Source organism: Thamnophis sirtalis, unplaced genomic scaffold (genome assembly GCF_051295495.1).
Source record: "Thamnophis sirtalis isolate CommonGarterSnake01/CBP01778 unplaced genomic scaffold, rThaSir2_p1.2 scaffold_3, whole genome shotgun sequence".
In the NCBI taxonomy this organism is placed as follows: Eukaryota; Metazoa; Chordata; class Lepidosauria; order Squamata; family Natricidae; genus Thamnophis; species Thamnophis sirtalis.
Window position 1 is genome coordinate 129,296,940 of NW_028261383.1, and position 12,180 is coordinate 129,309,119.

Genomic DNA, 12,180 nt, shown 5'->3' on the forward strand with positions numbered 1-12,180 from the left:
CGCGGCTCCTCAGCTTGGCGCCTTCGGGATATCGCTAGGTTGGTGAGTGGCGCTCTACCTGGCTAGAGGGGGGGGTGTCCAGGGGGCTTATTTTCAGGGGGGGTTATATTTTTGGCCACCTGAAAAATGTGGCAAGGCCTTAGTTTCAGGACAGGTTGTATTTTCGGGGAAACACAGTACTGTTCACTAACTTTCTATCAATGATTTGTACATTTTAACATTTTTTAATTAGTTTTCCCATCTGTAGTAACCATTCTTCCAATTTACACAAATGTATTTGCTCCATTTTTTTTTTTTTTGGCCATTTGCTGATATGTGTTTTTGCAATCCATTTTTCCTGTAGTTTTTGCATTCACCATTATTCCTTTTAATTTTGTATAAGGAATAGTAATATATTCTTGCCATCAGTCATAGGTACAGTCTTCACTCTTTCTTCTATTAGGTAACTTTTTCATTTCCTTGCAAAATATTTTTATTACCATCAAAATCACTTTCCCTTTTTTTGCCTTTTGAAAATTTTAATTGTGCCTTGCTCTTTTTAACTATATTCTTTGTAATTTTTTTCTTCATACACTTTATACAATATTTTTCTCCTAATTTTTGGTAGCAATCTTTTCATTAATATTTTCTTTCACTTAATAATTTCATCAAATCATTTTTCATATTTCCAATAGTGCTAATATCTATGTTTCTATTAACTTATTGACATGGTTCCAAGTGGTATCTACACCCACTTTCCAGTTATTTGCTAGGAATAACTTTTTTTTTCTTTTTTAAAAAGAATAAATACATTCTCCCTTGCAGCTGATCTTTTTTTTTTCATTTTTCTTCCTCTTCCATATCTACTTCCCCTGAAACTTTCTTCCCAAAATGCCCTATCTCACACAGAGAATCCTTGAACAGTCTTTTACCTTCATTACTTTTATTGACTTGCATGTATGGATTAATAAACAATCAAAGCCACCAATTCAAAGCAAAATGGAGTTTTTCTAAGAAATACAAGGTCACCATTCTCATTCATTTTTTCAAAATCACCAGTTATTATTTGTCTTCTCTCTATCTCTTCTTACCAATCCATTCATATCATTAACAACTTTTTTAAAAAAAATCAGAATTATGTACAATTTTCCCCAAACTCACCTTCCTTTCTCACTCAATGGAGCATATCACTATCATCAGTCTATGAATTTGTAATTCTGTATGTATCAACAATGCTCTAGGATAAAGTACTAGTCGATTCTTTCTCACATAAATTTTATTACATTATGGGAAATATCACATTAATTGGGGATAAAATCCCAAATTCTACAGTTGACTCTATGCTCATGAAACACATTTTTCATATCCAGCCCCACATTCAGATATTACTTTCCTATATAATGGATGGATGGATGGATGGATGGATGGATGGATGGATGGATGGATGGATGGATAGATAGATAGATAGATATAGATAGATGATAGATAGATAGATAGATAGATAGATAGATAGATAGATAGATAGATAGATAGATAGATAGATAGATAGATAGATAGATAGATAGATAGATAGATTAGACAAACAGACAGACAGACAGACAGACAGACAGACACTACCATATATCATTTTGGCATTTTTAGAAAATATGATGGACAGAAACATTTTGTTGGAGCTTTCTGTCCTATGAGTGTGACATTATAGAAAATTGGGCATTTTCTTGGGCAGACATAGGCATATGTATGTTTTCTTAACATGAAAGAGATGCTTAGGGTCAACTCTATGAGAAACAAATTGTTAGGTCACATGAAGAGGACATACCTGTAAAAACAAACATTGATGGGACAAATAGGACAAATCCCCTAAAAGATATGATAGAAAAACCACCGGGAAAAGTAAATAAAGAGGGGAAAGAATTGCAGAAGATAGAAAGGGAAGCAGGCATATATAGAGATAGAGAAGTGATAACACTATTGAAGAGCCAAGGTGGCGCAGTGGTTAAATGCAGCACTGCAGGCTACTTCAGCTGACTGCAGTTCGGCTGTTCAAATCTCACCGGCTCAGGGTTGACTCAGCCTTCCATCCTTCCGAGGTGGGTAAAATGAGGACCTGGATTGTTGTTGGGGGCAATATGCTGACTCTGTAAACCGCTTAGAGAGGGCTGAAAGCCCTATGAAGCGGTATATAAGTCTAACTGCTAACTGCTAAAGGATAATATTTGTAGCTCAGGGTTGAAATTAGGGTCCTTGGTGCTCTCTGAGTTTGGTTGTTTTCTTGCAGATGTTTCACTTCCAGACTAGATAACATCAGCAGCACTGATGATGTTAACTAGTTGGATAATGAAATGTGTGCAAGAAAACAGCCAAGCTCAGAGACCACCAAGGATTCCTCATATACAAGTAAATAAGAAGACAAGGCTCAACTCTCTTGTTTAATTGATTCAAAAATAGTTTTGTTTACTTGGAAGCAAATTCTTTTCTTATAAAACTGGGGAATGGAAGCTCATGCCCACTAAAGGTTCTGTTAGTGCAGAATTCTCAGTGGGAAATGGGCAGGTAGTTCTTTCTTCCTAGGTTTTATTATTGTATTGTATTGTATTGTATTTGGTTTATTTGTATGCCGCCCTTCTCCAGGAGGGACTCAGGGCGGCGAACAACTCGGGGGAAAGGGAACATAAACACAATACACATAATTAAAATACACAAAAATCACACAGCCATACCAGTCGAGAGGGGAGGGGAACTCATCAACCCCAGGCCTGCCGGCACAGCCAGGTTTTGACGGCTTTCCGGAAGGCCTGGAGAGAGGTGACGGTCCGGATCTCCGCAGGGAGTTCATTCCAAAGGGCTGGTGCTGTTACAGAGAAGGCCCTCCCCCGGGTAGTAGCCAGATGGCATTGGCTGGTGGACGGAACCCGGAGGAGGCCGACCCTGTGAGATCTAACGGGTCTTTGGGAGGTAATTGGCAGCAGGCGGTCTCTCAAGTACCCAGGTCCAATACCATGAAGGGCTTTATAAGTTACAACTAGCACTTTGAAGCTGCCCCATGTAGAGCGCATTGCAGTAATTGACACACACACACACACACACGCCCTTATTGACACACACACACACACACACACACACGCCCTGTCCAATGCACTATAGGGTGATTTATTCCATAGATTTATATTAACGAAGAAAAAATCCATTATCAAAAATCAGCCAGCGAATTTAGGAAATTCTCCCACTATCCACTCAAGATGTATATAATCTTCATTGAAGAAACAGCCTTGCCTGATGTTAATCTATTTCCTTTTGTAAGGATTACTATAGTGATAAATTGACTGGTAAGGCCTGGGCTTCCATATCTTGCAACTAATTTTTAGTAGGAGAAAATTTTTGTCCCAAATCAAGTCAATAAAAATCCTGCTTTGCTCTTGTTTTTTTTTGGGGGGGGGATATAGCAATACCACTTAGACTTTTGTACTGCTTCACAGTGCTTTACAGCCCTCTCCAAGCCGTTTACTGTTTAGAGACAGCATATTGCCCTCAACAATCTCATTTCTCATTTTACCGACCTCGGAAGGATAGAAGGCTGAATCAATCTTGAGCCGGTCAGGATCAAACTGCCGAACTGGCAGTCAGGAGTCGGCAGAATTAGCCTGCAATACTGTATTCTAACCACTGCTCTACCACGGCTCTTTATAACTTTACAGGTGGCTCAGGGACCCAAGTACAGTGATGTTTTACAGACTCTACTTTGGCCATCCTATTAGTAGAAGATAGTTCTTTCAGTGCAGATATAAGTAAGGCAGAATAGTGTTGATTCATTAGGACTTAGGTACGCCCTTATTTCATTAGAGTTTCTTGATTATAATATAAAAGTGTAAATGTAAGAATGCAAATTGCTTGTATTAAGAATGAGTTCCAAATAAAATAAATTGTGACCATTTGTTAATTGTATACTAATTAGGAGCTGTTATTCCTAATCACTGTCCAAAGCAGAACTGTGTTCTAGAAAATCAAGTCTGCCAGCTCAAATGTTCTTACAAATTTGAAGTGTTATTATTTCTTTTTTTAAATTAGTATTTTAAAAAAATACCAAAAAGGAAGGATTTCTCTAAGAGCAACCATTAAGTAAGATGCAAATAGGGGAGTAGAATGTAGGTCTGCTATAGGCTATACTAGGTTATTTTAAAAATCCAATGTCTATATAGTTTTACTAATTATAGTTCAGAGGGAAACCAAATCCTGTTCTCTAAAACAGGATGCTCTAAATGTCCAGGAGAAACAGCATTAATTCATTGATCAGATAGAAAATACCATTGGTCTATAAGAAAAATGGTTTTCATAATGATTACTCTAAAACAATTAACTAATAAGACATCCTAAATTTTTAGATTCAATTTTCTATGTGAAGAAAGCATATCTTGAAACACAAAAGCATTTTGCATGAAGGTAAATTGTTAAATTTTGATGTGAAGATAGCCAATAGTTTTCCATTTCAATCAATGGCTTTTGATAGGTGTAATGATGATTTATTACAAAATAATTAATGTAAAGGTTGGAAGGGACCTTGGAGACCATCCTGTCCAACCCCCTGCCTTGCAGGAATTCATTATTATAGAATCTCTGACAGGTGGCAGTTCAGCGTAAACAAATACTTCCAGTGGGCTTTCACCACTTCCCATGGTGGTTGAACTTCTTTACCATTGGGATATTTTTTCTGATGTCATCCAGTAATCTTTCCTCATAAATGTGAAGCCATTGTTTCTTGTCCTGTCTTCTAGAACTACTCTGAATAATTATGCACAGACTTCTGTAGGATACTCTTCCAGATATGCGAAGACAGTGACTGTCTGTTCCAATACCTTGTTTTCTGTAACTGAAATATACTCAGCATGTTCAATCATTATTCATACATTTTTTCCTTCCCAGCCCCTTATAATTTTTATTTCTCTTTTCTGGACATGGTACAATTTGCCACTATCCTTCCTGAAATTTAGTGCCTAGAAATAGGGATGGTTTGATCAACACTTTTATGCTTGATGATGTAGCTTGTGGCAGTAAAATCCAAAAGTTCCCCTCATGTGAATTGGAATAATTGATGTATACACAGTCACACCACTACTCATGATTTAAAAGCCACCTATTATTAGCTTGTTATGTAACTTAATTAAACATACAAAACAGAACATAAGAATCTTTCTGAATCATACCAATATTTATTTAATCTGGGATCTTGTTTCTCTCAAAGTAATCATGAAAGTATATCTATTGGAAGCTCACAATTTGAACAGGATAATAGCCCTCTCCTGTGTTGTTTTTTCCCCTTCCCTTGCGACTGGTAATCAGATACATGCACTACATAGTCATTGATAGCCTTAACTTATATAATTTTGTGTAACCCTCTTTTGAAATGGAAACAACATGGTGGCTCAGCAGGTAAAACACTGGGCTTATTGGCTGAAAAGCCAGCAGCCATGTTCAAAAACAGCTCCTGTCTTTGTTCCAGTTCCTGCTAAACTAGCAGTTTGAAAGCATGCAAACACGAGTAGATAAATAGGTACCACTTCAGTGGGAAGGTAGCAATGCTCTGTGATGTCATGCTGGCTAGTTCAGCCTGGAAATGTTTTTGGACAGTGCTAGTTCAATGGCTTTGAAATAAAGATGAGCACTGCTCCCTATAGTCGGCAATGACTAGTGGAATAAAATCCGCTGGAACTCCTCTTTTGAAATGGCTATACTATTTAGGTTTAATAATATAAAGGCTTTCCTTTTAAAGATGATGAGTTCTATAGTTGCACAGTGCTTCTATAGTATTCTAAAATGAGGCTTGGAAGTAGGTAGGAGCATGAATGCAGTATTCATTGGTGACTCATTAAAGCAAGTCTTTTTTCAGGATCTGTTTCCACAGTAGCCACATAACTCTGGAAACAGATGCACTTGCTTTAATGAGTGACTATAAAGGTTGTATTTGTGCTCTTGTGGATTCCAGTGCATTTTTTTTGTACTAAATCCAAAACACTTTGGAGTCCTCTGTGACACCTCTATTTCAAATAATGTAATTGGCTGCTCATCTATCTTCTGTAAATAATATAGGTTTAGGTATTATATATATCTGTGTTGGAGTGGACAAAGAGGATGCTCATGCAGTATCTGGATGTGATTGTATATAACTATTTCTTGCTCTTCTGATTTCTTTCCTTTTTCTGAGAAATCCTTCTACCATTTCTCATTTAATTTTAATTTCCCTAACATAGTGAATATTTTTAACAATCTTTGCAACATTTTTTTTTCCAAAAAACTAACCTATTTCAGAACACATTATTTATTGGTTTATTTATTAATTCATGAATTCAAAACCCATTAAATATTTGGTCCAAATATGATTTAGTTGGCATTTTTTAATTACTGAATTTCTGTTACAGCATTTTTCTTCAGACTAAATTGGCAAAAAAACTTTTGACTTTCTTCTTTTAATAATACATTGTATTTACCATACTTTTCGGAGTATAAGACACACCGGAATATAAGACGCACCAAGGTTTTGAAGGGGCAAATAAAAAAGTTTTTGCACTCTGCACACCTCCAAAAAACAGCCTGTTTTCATGAAAACAGGCCTTTTTTTTCAAAAAGCGGGCATGAATAGCCTTTAGGAGACTTTTAGAATGCTCCTGGGGGGTGCCTTCCCCCAAAATGAGCAAAACATGGCCCCTTTTTCACAAAAATGGGCCCATTTTTTGTCAAAAAAGGGCATGCATAGCCTTTAGGAGGCTTATAGAGTGCTCCTGGGGGCTAGGAGGGGCAAAATTGAGCAAAAAACAGGCCATTTTTTGCTCATTTCTGCCCTTCTCAGCCCCCAGAAGCACTCTGCAAGGCTCCTAAAGACTATGCACGGCCATTTTGGTGAAGAGCCAGAGTTTTTAGAGGCAAAAAATGCTATATTCAGTGTATAAGATGCATCCAGATTTTCAGCCTCTTTTTTGAGGGAAAAAGGTGTGTCTTATACTCTGAAAAATATGGTAGTTGAAATCCATGCTAAAAAGATATCATTTAAAATACTGTACTCTTTAAAATATTACTATGGATTATATACAATCTTACTGACATTTTAACAAACACTGCAGAATCTATATTTTGGTGCCATCTTGCCATCAGGTTATTTTTTATGCTTTGTATTAGACAGTAATGTTAGTTTTCCTGAGGGCTCTCTAGGATATTGCATTTACTTTAATCTGACTAAATAGATTGTCCTTTCCAGGGACAGAGCCATCCTGCTTCCCACATCAACCTTGCCTAGAGAGAAGAATATTTAGAATAGGCAGGAGCTCTTGAGCTTGGCTATATTTTAAATTAGTAAAAGTTGTAAAGTGAATTTGGCTTCCCCATTGACTTCGCTCGTTACAAAAGGTGATCACGTGACCCTGAGACATTGCAACTGTTATAAATATGAACCAATTGCCAAGTGTTCAAATTTTGATCACATGACTATGGGAATGCTACAGTGGTTGTCAGTTTGAAAAATTGTCATAAGTCACTCTTTTCATTGTTGTAACTTCAGACAGTCACTAAATAAGTTGACAAAGTCAGTACTTAGAATCTAAATCTAAATCTAAATTGAGTTTATATAAAATATTTAATGTTTATTATTCTCTATTTAGCTTCTGCAAGTCTTGGTAAAAACATCTAACAATGAATGTTATCTAAAATTGTAGATTCACTTAGAAAAAATCAAAATAATCTAATAGATTGTATTTTGAATTTAGGAATAAATCCATGTTAGTAATATAGAGTAAATAAAAATGTTTGCATAGAGAACATACCTAAATAGTAACTGTTCCTTCCTGTTTGTATTTGTATAGTAATAATGTTCTATTATATGTCTCTGAAATTTCAGTGAAACCAAATCTATCATATATGCATAATATTGCATCATATAATTTTTATTTATTATATAATATCTTATTTTAAGATTGCCAAGTTTCATGCTTTGACTGTCCTTCCGACTACTTAGATAAATTAGACAATTGCTTACTTGTTTTCTTTAAAATAAAACAATTAAGGAGATCAAATTTGAGCTGTTGCTTTTTAAGACTTGAACATGAACTAGAAGAACTGAAAACAAACTGGGATTCTCAAGTAGCTCAGATATCCAAAGAGACCGTTTCCAAGAATTTACAGATTCAAGCACAGCAAGAAGAAGTAGTAAAGCTAAAAGCAGAGGTGGTTGCCTTAAATCAAGATATTGAAAGGTGAATTATTTTTCCTATTAAACCTTTGATTTTTCAAAAAGTTTATTGATAATTAATCTTGGGTTATACCACTATTGGACTGCCTTTGACCTGCAGGTTTTCCCAGGAGAGGTGTGTGCTGGCAGAGTAAAAAAATCAAGATGGAAGCTACGACTTATACAATTGAATCTTTTTTTTCTGTGCATGTGATGACGTGTGTTGAAAAGGGATGGGCTTACAACCTTATCTTTTCTTAACCTGCATGGATGCCTCTCCCCTCCACCCAGCATTACATTTTCTACCATCCTGTATCTTGAAATTGATCCACAGAATCTTGGTGACAAAATGGATGAATTTCAGCAGTGCCATTTTTTTCTCCTTAAGAATTAAGTATGGCAATCAGAATAGTTTGCCAGAGGCTTCCTATTCCCTTCCCAATTGTAGCCCTCTGCAAAAAGATCCTGCGAGTGACATTTTTCAAATCTAAAAGGAGCCCGGGGGTGGGAGGGAAGGTTTCCAATGCTCCCTGACAGATTCGTACAAACTCAGTGGGGAAGCCAGCAAAAAGTTAGAAGTCCCTTGCTTTTTTAATCATCCTTGGTCATTTTGTTTCTCTTGTTTAGGTCAGGAAATACAGTGTCTCTGAAACAGAGACCCAATGGGACACTGGTTGTTTAGTTAATGCTATATGCCAGAGAACTCAAGAGATGAAATGAGAACACTAAGACTCATTGCTTTCATTATGTCACGCCCTGCTTCTACATTCTGGTGTTTTTCCTCTCTTAAAACAATAGAGTTGTAAGGTCAAAGAAAGTTATGCTGGACATGCTGATTACCATTAGCTGGTCAACCTCAGAAAACTTCAGATATGCTATGAACACAATTAATCAAGAGTTGGTCAGCTAAGTGCTATGATATTAAATTTGGGAATCACTTGCATGATAATGTCATCAAGGGTGAATAGGGTCATTCCATGTCAAGTGGTCTGAGGCTCCCTGCTTGACCATCTCGGATTTCAATGAAATTTGGTGTGTACATGAACACATGTCACCAATGAACATTCGTAAAGTGTTATATTTGCCGATACAATAATTGCAGAGATATAGTCATTTGTTTGACCCCATACCACAGCCTTCTACAGTATGACTCTGAGGTTTCAGCAACTTTCAGCAATAGGCTAAAAATAACCTATTTTTGGTGTTTTTACAAAAAATGGCAACTTTACACTCAATTTGTGAAGTATTGGAAAGCAGTGGGAGCATGAAATGTTGTTTTCAAAAACCTTGTGTTGCTAAATTATTAAGCACAAAATTTCACATTTCTCATACCTTTCCTTCCAGAGATATAAAAAGCCAAACTTTAACCTTTTTTTCATTTTCGGCCAACTTTGCTCCAACCTATCTAGATGGAAATCGCTCATGAGAATGTGTTTATTATTTTGTTAAATAGAGCACAAAAAGTTGTACAACATGGCCAAGTTTTTTTCTCTCAACAAAATATTGCTGAAGAGATTATGTCTCAAAGTTGCTGAAACCTCAGTCATACTGTAGAAGGCTGCGGTATGGGGTCAAACAAATGACTATATTGCCGCAAGTATTGCATTGGCAAATGTAACACTTTACCAATGTTCATTGGGGACATGTGTATATGTTCACAACAAATTACATCAAAATCCATGATGGTCAAACAAGGCACTTTTCTGAAATCAGATCACTTGACATGGAATGACCCAATAAGGACATCTAGAAGGCTATGTGAGTAGCTGTGATATATGGGATAGAAAGTCAGTCTAGATTTGAATAAACACAAGTTTTTAATCCTACTGAGCCATGAAGCAGGCAGGATAACCTTGGATGACTCACTGCACTTCAGCTTAACTAGTATCTCAGAACTGCTGTGATGTTATAATGATGGATGAGTGGAAGAACCCATGTAAACTACCTGGAGTTTACATGGAGAAGAGATTGTGCAACAAGCAAATAAATTGCTGTTTTGTTCAGAAAAAAAGCTTCAAACCTTTTATTGAACTTTCACACTTTATATAGTATACACTGTCTTTTAGCTTTACCTAAATGCAGATTCAATTTTTGTGTGTGTATTTCACAGCAGTGCCATATTTTTGCAACATTCCATTTTCTTCCATATTTTATCTACATGAATGTTTCTGTATTTTGTCTTTTCATTTCAGTTTTGAAAGTTTATGTTATTTGGTATACTATATGTTTCTCACTATCAATAAAAGTATAAGATTGTTCTTTTTAAAAAATAAACTTAATGAGTGATGCAAGAATTTTTTCCAGTTTGCAAATAGATTTAAGTCATTAATTTTCACCTTGCAAGTTCAGTTGCTACTGGACTGGAATAATATGTGTTAGTGAACAACTGTTTTAAAGGGTTTTTTAAATGCATCATTCTTATAGCATTGTAAACGTTAACTTCTAAATTAATATTTAAGTAATGTCTTTTCTTCCCCTTGTATTAGATATAAGCAACAGCTTTCACTTGAAATAGAGAAAGAAGAGAGTTTGGAAAGAGCTAAAGTGCAAGGAGAGCTGGAATGGCAGCGGCGATGTGAGAATGCTGAAAGGAATCAATATCATAAATCAGAGGCTCTGATACAGAACCTGTCAACAGCTAGGGACCAGGTCAGCATTTCTAGCAGCTAAGCAGAGGGTATTAACAGAGACATATTTCATGATGGAATATTTGATGTTTTAATGAAAAGTTTAATACTTCTATGCTTCTAACAAATACGTCAGATGTTCCATCTTACTGACAGGATTAGTGCTTTCTCACTGTAATTTGTTCAGTCTGCTTTGACCTGTAGCCGATGATTTATTTTTTAATAATTTATATATACTTGTAGGCAACACTGCTAGATTTCAATTTAAGAGTTGAAAACACTTCCCAGCAAGATTGTCTACAGATATGAGTAGAGCATCATTTTGATTAGTATCAAAATGTTGCGATCTGCCAGTGGCTTGCGGAGCTGGCAGCAGATTCGGACAGCGAGGAGGTTGGGGAGGAACATGGACCAGTCCTGGAGTCTGGGGAAGGCTCGGACGAGGGCTCTGCATCGGAGGCAGAGACGGGGCCAGGGCCATCTGGGAGTTTTGTGTTGCCTCCAGAGTCGGACATTAGCAAGGCAGAGGAACAGGCTCCCCCTGTTCCCAATGCATGCATGCGCAGAGCTACCAGAAGCAAGAACAGTTGAGACAGAAGGGATGACTTGGGAGTAAGGCTTGGAAGTGATTGGCCCCTCCCATAGGACATAAAGGTCGCTTTATATTCTGAAGCTCCATTTTGACTCTTTGCTCCATGTGGCCTAGCCAAGCTAATTGTCAATTAGGTCTTTGGCAGCATTTCAAGGAAGATAAAGGTGGGTGCTTAGCAACCTTATTTCAAAAGATTTTGGCAGCCTACTGTCGGACTCTTTAAAAACTATTTGGGACTCATTACAGGCTGTGAATGAATATAATTCACAACCTTTAAAATAAAAAGTATTTTTGGGATTAAGTGTCTGCTTTTTACTGTATCAGGAAGCCTACGTCAGAATAACTAGTTAAAGAAAATTTCAGCTTAGTTGGTTTACAGCTTTTAAGTAGCAAGACCTGTTCAATGCTAGAAATGAGTCTTTTTCTCTCCATCTATATTCTGTTAAAAATAGGTCCAAATTGAAATAGATGTTGGAACTTGAAAAGCAATAGCTGCTGACAGTGAGCCATTTCCATAATTAAATGAGAGCAACTAAAAATATAGTGTGATGTCAGAACCTAGCTTTATTTTTATTAATTTATTTTTATATTATGAGCTGCCCAGTATCATCTGTAGTTGGGTGGCACCTACTCTGAATAAATTAATTAAATGACATTTATTAATTTAAATAAAATTAATTTATTAACAACATCTTACATTTCTGTAAGAATCAAACATACTATCCATAAAAAGCATAAGCTCTACACTGACCACAAAAATCTGGTATGATTTC

The 12,180-nt window shown here is 36.4% G+C and overlaps 1 protein-coding gene across 10 annotated transcripts in view; it reads left to right on the forward strand.

Moving 5' to 3' along the window:
- CCDC57 (coiled-coil domain containing 57) overlaps positions 1 to 12,180 on the forward strand; it is a 106,524-nt gene that overhangs the window by 45,785 nt on the left and 48,559 nt on the right. For 7 of the 10 annotated variants that reach the window (XM_087710061.1, XM_087710059.1, XM_087710060.1 and 4 more), the window contains 2 exons: positions 8,025 to 8,213; positions 10,675 to 10,837. In XM_087710061.1, the coding sequence (XP_087566187.1) occupies positions 8,025 to 8,213; positions 10,675 to 10,837 (352 nt within the window). The remainder of the gene's footprint in view (positions 1 to 8,024; positions 8,214 to 10,674; positions 10,838 to 12,180) is intronic. The other 3 variants (XM_087710056.1, XM_087710057.1, XM_087710063.1) reach the window with 2 other exon arrangements.